General features: G+C 37.6%; 1 protein-coding gene across 6 annotated transcripts in view; it reads right to left on the bottom strand.

Annotated features, from left to right (window-relative positions):
• The window catches only part of AP2A2 (adaptor related protein complex 2 subunit alpha 2), a 108151-nt gene that overhangs the window by 16337 nt on the left and 79644 nt on the right, over window positions 1-12170 (bottom strand). For 5 of the 6 annotated variants that reach the window (XM_077818243.1, XM_077818242.1, XM_077818244.1 and 2 more), the window contains 5 exons: window positions 11397-11570; window positions 7600-7763; window positions 4309-4391; window positions 3632-3721; window positions 75-198 (listed from right to left, as the gene is read on the bottom strand). In XM_077818243.1, coding sequence (XP_077674369.1) covers window positions 75-198; window positions 3632-3721; window positions 4309-4391; window positions 7600-7763; window positions 11397-11570 — 635 coding nt within the window. Of the gene's footprint in view, window positions 1-74; window positions 199-3631; window positions 3722-4308; window positions 4392-5176; window positions 5255-7599; window positions 7764-11396; window positions 11571-12170 lie in introns of all 6 variants that reach the window. The other variant, XM_077818248.1, reaches the window with a different exon arrangement.

Genomic DNA, 12170 nt, shown 5'->3' with positions numbered 1-12170 from the left:
TGTGCTAAGCTTTACTTCAAACACCAAACAAATTCAACTAAAAAAAAACAAAACAAAAACAAAACACCTTTTACCTGAATTGAATGTTTAGGATTGGAGCTTCCATGAAGTCTGATATGCACTCAATATTCACAACTTGCTGCACCTGAGCGCCCCCATCCACTGTCGGGTCGACTGGTTTTGTTTGCAGGTTCAGTTGTGAGAGGTTGTTAAGGAGGAAAAAATTGATTGTGCTTTTAATCATTACCATTGGCTTTAAATATAGATTTATACCTTCATACGGATAAACTGGCCACGGGGGGGGGCGGAGGGGGGGAAGACTTTCACTGGTAAGTTAAATGTCCCTGTGAAACACCACAATACTAAAAAGATGTTAAATGGATAATTTTTCAAGCACCATACCAATGTACAGATTCAAGATAGTAAGAGACCACTTTTGCTAGTAACCCTTGAAGAGTATTAAACACTGCATAGAGTACATGCAATGTATGCAAACACAAGATGTCCAAACAAGTCTTATATGCTGTAGATGGTAATTCTAAACTGCTAGGGATACTCATTTTTACTCACATTTTGTATCTATCAATCCCTACAGATCTTAATATATTGAGTAATTTGTAGCAGGAGATTCTGTCAAATGCTTTTTGGAAGTCAATAAAATACAACTATACTGTGTTCCCCATTTCAAATGATCTTTCTAATATGAGATTCAAGTTCATAATGGTGTTTATCATGCCCTTTCCATGTCTGAAGCAGTATTATTGGTCACTTCTTTCCTTTTCAATTTTTTCTTGTATTAGGTCTTGAACAACTCACAAAAATATTTAGAAATATAATTACACTGCACACTTAGCCCAGGCTCTGGCACAAGTTTGATGTCAAGCTCCCCTTCCATCCACACACAAATCACTGACTTGGGTCAACAAGGACTCAGGAACCCCACTGGGCCTCAGGTCAAAAGCCTGTCATTTTGCAGCGTGAATGCAGTTCAAGCCGCAGACCCAAGTCAGAATGTCTGTAGTGCAGTATGGATGTGCGACCCAGGTCAAGCAACTTTAAGCCCAGGTTTACAATGCAGTGTAGATGCTCAAGTGCAGGCTTGGAAACACAATGTTCACAAGCCCAGGGCCCAAAGACCTGATTTACATTGCAGTGTAGACATACCATCAGGGTATGTAGCGTCTGTAGTCCCAGAGTCAGACACACTGCCATGGGTTTTGTTTTCTCTTTTCTCCCCTTAGAGGCATGTGATTGTTCTGTAGTCTTTACTATCCATAGCAGTGGTCTTTTTTTGCAGTTTGGATATGTAAGGTACTGAAGTATTCTGAAAAAAGAAAAGGAGTACTAGTGGCACCTTAGAGACTAACCAATTTATCTGAGCAAAGCTTATGCTCAAATAAATTGGTTAGTCTCTAAGGTGCCACTAGCTCTCCTTTTCTTTTTGCAAATACAGACTAACACGGCTGCTATTCTGAAACCTGAAGTATTCTGGCAATTCTCCAGTCTTAAATATATTCTTCATTACCTCTGACTGGGCTTTCAAGTCTTCATCCCCTGTGCTTTAACAATTCAGCCAGTCTTCCATCACAATCTAGTGCTTTTCCATTCTGAAGTCTTTTTATTGATGCCAAGATTTCTTCATCCATTATTCATGGATTTAATTAATCTCTAGCAAAGGTTTTTCAGGCCTATCACACCATATAGTCCCTTGATATAGTCTCACCGTCTCTTGTTCTTGTCTTTAGGGTTGGTCAAATATTGTCTATTTTTGTCCTTAACAGTTGTATTGGTCACCTTTTTTCTTTAATTGAAGGCTCTTATCTTTTGATACATCTCATGTTATTCTCTTTATCCAACTATCCAATTTCTTTGCATTTCTCATTCAGCTATTCAGTCTTTACTAATATGCATTCTTTTTTTTTCATTTTTACTAATATGATTCTACTAATGCACAGTACTGTTCACCTACCTGAAAAATTTTTAACAAAGGCACTAAAATTTACACCATATTCTTTCCACATGAGAGGAAAGGCAGACTCATAAGTACGTTATGAAGCTTTTTTCCAACAAAATTTAAATTTTATTTTGGAATATATTTGCTGGGACTAATGTTAATATCATGGACTTGTTTCAATTTATTCTAAAATTTGAGACTTCTCTGATTTCCCTATTGCTTTCACAACACATGGCACTAAGAGGATCAGCAATCATTTAAAAGAAAAGAAAAGTCTTAATTTTTGTTTCATTTGTTGCCCCTCCCCTTCGTTACCACAAAGGCTCACAAGAACAATGGCACCTGACTATGGTGAAACAGTAAATTAACCTTACAGTGATGTCAAGGGTGCAAAGTAATTTGAAAAAAACCTCTCTCCATATAATCTTTGAGTTTAGTAATTTTAGGCATTACTTGTAATAGTGGTAGGTCATTAAGACGTAAGTACAATTTCAGTGTTATGTTAATGTCTGTAAAATACTATATAGTGCATGCACTAAGCCTCGTCAGTTAAACTCTATCATTAAAATTCCATTAATTTTTTTTAAAGGATTTATGAATTGTTTCATTGTATCCACAAGCATAAGTGGTCTCAGTGGAAGTTACCACTTAGAAAAGCTAGACCGAGCAAAACAAATATTTTCAATTCATGGGGAAAGCAAGGAAGAAGTCAAAGTTAATCTAGCCATTTCTGAAGAATGAAGAGGTTTAATTACAACCACATTTTTAAAGAGTTTGCCTGCCAAAAATATATATTTTAGCATCAAGGTCTTTAGTTAATAACCAAAGGCTTAACTACATTTCTTGTAGCTTCCAAGTTGACTTCAGCAAACTAACCAAGCAATGTTGTGATGTGCAAATTGATTACTTTACCACATGCTATATTCATGGAATTTTTAATAAAGCACCCTTATTTTCTTTGATACTATCAGGTATATATTCAAAATCCATTGCTAGACTTCTACTAACTGCTTAAAAGTGATTGTTTTGGTCATGCAACAAATATTTTAACTCGCAGTGAGCACTCTCTCCACATTAGCTTGCATAGTTTAAAAATCCTCATTTAGTTTGCATTTGTCTAATTTGACTTATTCCCTTTTAACTCGCAGTGTATTTTGTGATTAAATTTTAATTAACTCTGTTGGTACCAAAGAGTTAAAACCATTTCAACTTTAGTACCAGCAGAGAGGCCTAAACTAAAGTTGGCAATAGATAATAGCTCTGTGGTAAATTAATCAAATATCTGGTTTTAATATGCTCCTTTTTTCTCCTGGAAGCTGGTACTTTGCAACTTTGCCCATGCAATACAATGTATCTTGTCAAAAGCGTATTAGGTAACTTCTCACAACAAAAAGATATCCCTATACAAATCCTACACAATACTACAATGTGTAGTATTTTTTCTAGAGCCATAGTGTAGAAAAATTAATTCAGCAAAATCTGACACCAAAAGGTTGTATTTTTAAGACACAGAAGTGCCAACTTCCTCATCTTGTGAGGTATCAGATTTTGAATCTAGCAGCTATTGCATTAGCCAAAATATTTCTTTATTCTTGTTTATTTTTGCATTTGATATATGTAATGGTCAGGTGCATACACTACTACTTGCATGAGGCGGATCAATTAAATCAAGGATATTTGACTGAAGTTCATCTGAACAGATTAATGTTGGAGTAAAATTCAAGAACTGAGTGGAAGTCTTGTTACCATAAAATATAAACATCCGACCTGGAAAAAAATAGGTAAAAACATTTCATTATAAAATCCTCAAGTATAGCACAGAACATTAAGTAAGTATACTGACTATATCTGGAGCAAGAGTCTAGGGCTGTGTCTGTATGTACAGTGTTTCAGCGGTGCAGCTGCACAGATACAGCTGTCCTTCTGCAGTGCGTCTGGTGAAGATGCTCTACGCCGACGGGAGAGCTCTCTCCTGTCAGTATCAAGCTTTCCTGCCAACACAGAGTTGCATGCACATACACGAGCACTTATGTTGGTGTAATTTATGTTGCCGGGGGGAATATTCACACCCGAGTGACGTAACTTTTGCTGACATAAGCTATGACTACTCTATAGCCTAAGACAACTGGTTTCCACCATCAACACAAAAAGGGTTCCTTAAGAAGGTTAGGCCTCAAATCTGATCCACTTTAGATGTTTAGAAAATTTGTCACCAGTAAATTAATAAAATAACCATTTTTAACTAACAAGGTTTATTCCCAATTCTGTGCTGACACTGCTGTTGATACAACAGGGAAGTTAGCACCATGTTAACTACCAGATCTATTCAAAACATATAAAATTATTGGTCTTACCCAAGTTCTGTCGAAATTCAGATTTCAGTCCAATCTGTAGCAGCTGATTTTCAAACAAAACTCCATTATTTTTACATACAAACCTAGAGAAAGATAGGCACATTTGAAAGATAAGAGTTTATATTTTAACTGCAAGACAAATTATTACAAAGCAATCAAAGCCATGGAATGTAAAGGTCTTGTGGTCAGCATAAAAAAGAGAACTGTGGGCCCAAGTGCTTTGAAGTAGTCAGTAAAAAGGACAGACAACAGAAAAATTGTAAATTTAATGCAAATGAATTTATATTCTAGCCCACACCTTCCTTGCAATGTATCATTATTTTAACTATTCAAGTTTATTTCAATGTTATGCTTAAAACGAAAACAGGAGGAAACCAAGACACGCAAACATGCTATACAAGGACCAGGCAATAGATTTTTCAATCCAGCATTAATCGAGTGGATTAATGAACTTCAATTCAGTGTTTCACCTACGAAGCACTTGAACAAAGTGCACTTGCAATACCAATACCCTTGGCTATGCCTATCTAATCCCCAGTTACATTTGTTCTCAACCCCAAATGATTGCAAAACGTGTCATACAACTAACACTGATGAAGAGAGGCCTAACTTTAAAGCAGCATGTGGCATTGCAGGGGAGCACTGAGCTGCACTGGCAAAGTTGTGACTGAGTATATAGCATATGCAACACAGCATTTATAACCAGCTCTGTGCATTACCAGTCTTACTGCATGTCTAGAAAAAACACTGGCCACTTTGAAAACTAGTGGGTTAATACTTAGTTTAATCCCTTGCTTTGTGATTTTTGATTATTTCGTGATAATGCTCTGGAAGTCGCCCATCTTCGCAAGATTTTAATATTGCTTACTTGTGAATAAGCTCATCAGCATCATGCACAGTATCAGCTGGTTCCTCAGAAACTACCTCAGATGAAGCCAGGTCAGGGCTAATTCAAGCAGCACAAAGGAAGAAAGGAGGTAGCAACAGAGATGGCAAGAGTTATAAATTAGTGTAAAAAAAAAAAAAAGAAAAAAGAGAGAGAGCTTAGTCATTTCCTTTATTTCCTCCCTCAGAACAGCACTTTGGGATTTGACAAGGCCTACATTTTTGAACGAAGACACCTTGAGTTAGGTACCTAAATACTTTAGCCACCTAAGCAACTGGATTTTTCAGAGGGGCTGCAGTCCCCACTGATGTCAATAAGAGTGGAAATGTTCAGCTCTTAAAATCATACCACTTTAGGCCTCTAAATCCTTGTTAGACATCTAAGTCCAGGCACCATTGTACAAAAAATTTGGATTAAGTCCACATTTAAGAACGTCCATTAACTTTCATTAGTCTGCATACGGATGCCAGGCCCTCATTGGCACTGGCAGCATTTCTAGTTACAGTTGTGCTTTTCTCAAACTCTAATAAAACTGCACGGCTTGAATGAAAGAACAAGCATTGCCCAAACATTTTACAACAATCATGCCACAGTCAATACACTGGTAGACTGTCCAGAACATCCCTTAACCAAGTAACAGATTTCCTCCTTAGTCCCACTTTACTACTTATGGAAAAGTGGCAAAGGTTACTGTAGAAGACGCTTAGGTAGTAACTACCTTAGACAAGCACTTTACTAGATGCAATGACTGCAATCAGGATAGAGTTCTCGGCAAGGCCGGTCATTTTTCTGCAGCAAATGTCTACATATAAAGCATTAATTCTTCACCCCTGCAGATCACTCCTGAACTACTAGCCTAACACTAAATGAAGAGAAAGGACAGAGAAGAGGTACGCAGATGCCAGCTCTAAAACATCGTTTAACTTTACTGCCACACACTAAAGGTTACCATGTATGAGCCACTTATATTTGTCTCACACAATCCACTATCTTGCAAGAAGGAAATGTTTTAGGATGAAATTTTTCAACTATAGCAAACAGAAGGCAAGTAGATTGTGCCTGGGCTGGTACTTTCTCCTGGCAATTTTACAGAGCTGTGCTGGAGCACATACTTATCGCTATACTTCATAGGCAGCAAGAACACACAAAGCATGACTGCTGTATACTTCAACGGCTCAGCTGCCCTCCATTACTTTAAAGACTTTGTCCATAGTAGTATTCAATCTTGTTTAGTAGATGTTATAAGCAGAGGTCTGACACAGTGGGAGGTTTTTTGTTTTTTTGGTTTTTTTTAATTAAACACCCTGGTTGACTAGGCAGTCTTAACTATATTCAAATGTTTTTCAGCTAAGTGTTCAATGACAAGAGATTCAGGTTACATATTCTATTTAATATTAGCTATCCTCACATGCTAGAATTCTGCTAGAAAAAGCTAGCAGTAAGATGGAGCCTCTCATGATATATACCCACTGACACCCAAGAATTTAATGTCTTGCGAACAGCGCCTGAAAGCTTTATATTGAGAATTTCACCTAAAATGCTGGTAACAATCAATAAAAGCAGTTATTGATCATTGAATTAAAAAGGCATGCTGGAATGTAGGATAATATGTACTTTTAAATACAAGGGACATTGTGAAGAAGCAAGAATACCTTTATACAATGAGGCCATTGACTGTAGTTAGATCATAAACAATATATAAAATCCAAATTAAATATGCCTTCAGGTCTGCGACTGGTTTAATCCATTTGGATAGACTATGTTTAATAGCTCTAGGAGATCTGCTGTCACAGAGACAAAAATTAGCAATAACCTACCCACCCCAGGCCAACAACAGGAATGTGTTACAGATGCAAGGACACAATTGCTAGAGTCCTGTATGGCACAGGAATAAGAAAGGAATTATTTTGGATTATCTAGCCTAAATTGAATATGTAAAATAACAGTTCACTACTACAAACTAATCCATTCATTTCAATATCAGGCTGTAGGTATTAATGTAATAGCAGCTTACCTTATGCACCTAAAACTGAAAGCAATAAAATAGAAATCGTTTATGGCCAGGTCCAAAGTTATCCACTGACCTCATCATTGCCTTTAGGTCTTACTGTACTCAATATAATCTGGATATTAAGCATAAAATAACAAGCTCTAGATTTGCCCATAGGTGATTATATCAGTAAATGAATTCATCTCACATGACATTAAGGAACATATTTGTAGAAGTAGGACTGACAAAGCTATGTTGTTCTTAAGGGGGAACGGTGGGGGGGGGACGGGACGACGACGACTTAGAGAGAGAGAGAGTTTCAGCTGTTTGTACCCTTCATTAGGGTAGGGTGGAAAAAGGTGGAAGATAAGAGGAAACACCTACTCCCAACTCAGTTGAGAATTATTTTAATTACCTTGCAAAATTATCTTCAGAGCCAGGAGCAAGAGGTGCAACCACAGAAGCAGAGTCTGAAAATACATCCACCAGCAAACTGCCAGTAGAGGAAGGGGGAGGAGCAGAGCTGGTGAGAGGAGCTGCACCGAGGCCCAGAAGGTCTGCTGATGGAGAAGGAGTAGACTGTAAAAGATAAAATGGAACACTTTAAAGTTGCATTTAACTCATATAGATTAATACAAATCCCAAACTGTGCCTCACCTTCCAGTCCCCAATAAAGACTGGCTCAGATTTTTAAAATAGTTTTGTTTGTAGGAAATAAAGACAATCTTCCACATGTGGCTATCACCTTGCCCTTTAAATGGCCTCAGACAGGTAGTTTCATATCCAAAAAGCTGCTAGTTTCCCATCACTAGATTTTATCTTCCCATAAAGCCAGTTTTAAACCAGATACCATGAAGAATTAGGGTGCGTTACGTTACCTCCCTCATTCACCTTTGAACATTAAAAGCAGTACAGGTCAATCTGTACTATTCTGCAAACTCCAACTTTACATAACTCTAATCCAAAATACTTATGTCCCCCAACCTCATGGACTATTGTGTAAACCTAAATTTCAGGATATTTTGACAAACCCAGACGCCTAAAACTGATCTTTTCTTGAATATTAAAAACCCTTTCCTTTTAACAAATGTAGCTCTTTGCTCATACACTTGAATGTTCAGTTCTGAAGCCATGCACACACTCAAAAGAGAAGTATTGAGACTAATAAGCCAGAAACCAGAGTGCTCCTAAAATTAAAGTTGGTTAAGAAAGGAAATAAAATCTAGAATAAGATTCCCCAACACAAGAAGAGTAACAACACTTAAGTCACAAATGAAGTAAAATGAACGAGGAATTCCAGTGGATGGAGAATCTGGCATTAAAAGTTTGATGAACTTGTATTTCTTGGACTGCTGGTTGGGAATTTTCTTCTTCCTCAAAGGGAAGGAGATGGAGGGAAAGATAGTTAACTTTCTCCTGGAAAAGCAAGATATTAATAAGTGAACATATCGGAACAATTTATCTACTTACGTAAACTCCCAGACACAATGTGTACAGGTGTGCCAGTTGCGATTCCACAGTGAAGATAATGAAAGTTAAATTGGGGCCTTATTATACTGATTTGGAAAGGAAATATTGTCCTTCTCGCAGAACTTTACAACATGTGCTAAACAGAGCTAGATGTATTTTTTTTCCTAAAGTTTTAAGTGATTCCACTGAAAAGTTCAAAAAAGTCATAAGCCTTTAAAAGTGACCATTTTTTAAATCGGCAATGGTTATTTGGGACAGATTCTCTGGTGCACAAAGCAAACCTGAAGCAGCTAAAGATCTGCATTGGAGATTTCCATCTACACTGGCAGCTCTACCACCTTTGTGCTGGAACCACACCCCTTCCAGCATAATGGGAGGTAAAGTGGACATCAAGGGTGCGGCATAGGAGATGGCATAGTTGAACAAGGCACCACGGCACCCAATTCTACATTGGAATAAGACCCTTGGTCTTTCACCAGCAGCATAAGTCTACACTACCCCCTGCAAGTTTAATTTATGTTGGGGCTTGGCAGATGAGAACCAGGCAAGCTAGGACTGACTTGCTCTCAGCCTCCTAAGCAGAACCTGGGTGAAGTGGAGAATCAAACCAACAACTGCTCTTCAGGTCCATCTAGTTTAATACGATTAAAAACTTCAACCTTACCACATATATACACAGTACTGACAACACCTCTCATACCCTTCATCACCACTGATGGTCAAAATTTTCAGCAGTGACCAGTGATTTTGGGTACTCAAGTTGAGACACCTTAAAGATGCCTCAGTTTGAGTGTGGCTGCTCACTTTGAGAATTATGTTAGATCAGGCATCTTAAGTTGGGTACCACCCCTAAAAAATATATATTAAAAAAATCAAGGCAAATATATATCTGTAGTCACAAGAGGTCTTCTAAATCCACTATGAAAAGCTAATTTGTTGAAGAAGCGTGCTTAAAATTAAACTCCCATTACAGGTAAAGACGAAGTTAGGGAAAAATTTCCATGTTATTGCTTCTCTTTAAAGATGAAAAAAACCAGTGTTAAAATGTGAAGGGAATTAACATCACCAACAGGAAAAAGTAATATCAATGCTGTGCTAAAGATATGCATGCAAAGCATTTACTGGCTTGGGTTAAATGTTTATTACCTCCCTTGCCATGGGAAGAAAAGCAGCAAGTGATTGTTAATTAGTATTAGGTATGTACTAATGAAAAAAAATGAGACAGCAGAGTAAGATCCTGCCTTACTGGGAATTCTGAAATATCCAAATGCACTTATGTCAAGAGAAAATTACAATTACCAAACAATAAAAGTAGCCTAGCAACACCAAGGTTTTAAACTATTGTGCAAATTTCATGCAGCAAGAGAACAGGTGGTCTTGAATGGGATGGACTCTAGTTTGGTGACATTTCTAGTATTTGCAGAGTAGCTATGAGGGAAACCCATGAAAGTATAGCGACATCTATCAAATAACAGAGAGCAGGGGAACATGAGAAATTACAGCAACAGGAGGATTTAGAAACAATTCACTACAGTAAGTATCTGATTATTCATAAAAAGTTTGCATTTCTGAGTTGTCTCTATATCAATGTTTAAGACAACTGGATAGTTAAACTGAAATAGGCATGCATGTTAATAATTCACTCCCAAACCACTTCCCAAAGTAGCGCAGGCCTTGTCATGAATAACTGCAAGCACCAAAAAGCAAAAAGTTTTAAGACTTCATGCCTGCAACAGGACTAATTAAAAGACCTCAGAAGTGAAGAATCCTTTAAACAAACAAGGAACTCCTGTCTGAAGGTTGTGGATGGCTAAACGAGAAGAATTCAGACGAAAAGGGCGAGGTCTGGGCCCAGTAACCAGTTCAGCCAGTGAACCCTGAAGTGGAGAATCAGGCAAGACGTTAAAAAAAAAAAACTTAGAAAATTAATCCTAATAGTTACAGATTTTGGTTTTGCTTTTAGTCACAAGAGATGATGAATCTCATCTTAGTAGAGTAGACAGCATTCCATCACAAAACCACCTTGCAATTCAGCATAATTGGGAGATACGGAAAAGCCCAGGACTGATGTTGTTTACACTTAAAATGTAAGTCCTTAAAATGTGCACCAATTTAACTCAAGTTATGACTTTATATAAATGAATATAAGTAATGGTTAAATCAGTTTAAAGTACATCCACATTAGATTACTTTAAGTACAAAAAAGTGCAGCAGTGTCCTGAATGCTTTTAAACAGAAAAATAAACTGGCAAAAGTCAGTCTATAGTAAAGAAAATTAGAACATCTAGACTTAAAATGTTTCACAGAACTCCATTACAGATAATTAGCTTCTTTCTAAGAGTGTTAATGAAGTTGATTATTCAAACACACTTTGTCCAAAATTTATCCCAAGAATGGGATGTCAACATTTTCTTTTCAAAATGTTAGTTATACGTATTTTAACAGTTTCAAAGTAACTATACGCAGATTATCAAAAGCACAGAGTCTTGGTCTAATTTGGCCCCACTGACTTCAACTTCTGCAAATTCTACCCACTACTTCCCCCACCTCTGGAATTAAAATCCAACTTTTCCAGCTACTTTATACAAACATCAGGAGCCTCAAATTTAAGAAACGGTGAATGCACAATACAAGCCACTGAACAAGCAAAATGTTAAGGAATCTCTGTATTTCCCTCCTAGAAAATCATAATTTGTATTAGATTGGTTATCACAAGTGGTATAATTACTTAAGGAAACATACCACAGTACTGGCATTAACAGGGGTGGATTCAGTGCCTCCATTCACATCAGAGTTCCTCTCCTTTTTGATCTCTTCTAGGTCAGTAACTGTGCCGGGGCCCTTCTTCTTCTTCAGCTTAGCCAGAATGGATGACTCCCTCTCTGGAAATGGAGGCATTTCTTCTAGCACAGTTGCCTTGCCATGAAATAAGTGAATATTAGTTTTCAATACAACACATGTGTCTTCAGACGGGTAGACACTTGCAAGAAAACAGATCACCCCAACCTTTCAAGGCATACACCACTGTAGAGTTGCTTCTTGTTGCAGAGCACAGAAATACACCACCTATGTAACAGACAGCAGCACATTATAGTAGAGAAATAGCTCTGCTATAGTTAAGTTTGAGAGTTGCTTCTTTCAAACAGTAAGCAAGTGCTTTAAAGCCATAAGCTGACTCGGTTTTATTTGCTGTGCCCCATGGGGATGCACAGTCGGGTTTGTGGTCCCAATTTAAGGTCTTTTGAGCAAGTGATTCCTGAGATGCAATCCGCTTAACAAAACCCATTACATTTATAAAATCACCTGGTTTTGATCCTTCCCAAACTGATATCACCCCTTGGGATTTATCTCAGTAGTGCAGAGCACCCATGTGCCTTTGGAGTAGCAGTACTGAGAGTTAGTAAGTTTACAGCTCCAGGTCAAGTTGACCTAAACTGACAAAACAGTGAAATACACACATGCACCAAGACGAGAGGGTTTGCAGGTTGTTTTTCATCACAGACGTAATTGGGTGGC

This window comes from Eretmochelys imbricata, chromosome 6, assembly GCF_965152235.1.
Source record: "Eretmochelys imbricata isolate rEreImb1 chromosome 6, rEreImb1.hap1, whole genome shotgun sequence".
NCBI lineage: Eukaryota > Metazoa > Chordata > Testudines > Cheloniidae > Eretmochelys > Eretmochelys imbricata.
This window is presented reverse-complemented; position numbering and strand designations above follow the sequence as displayed.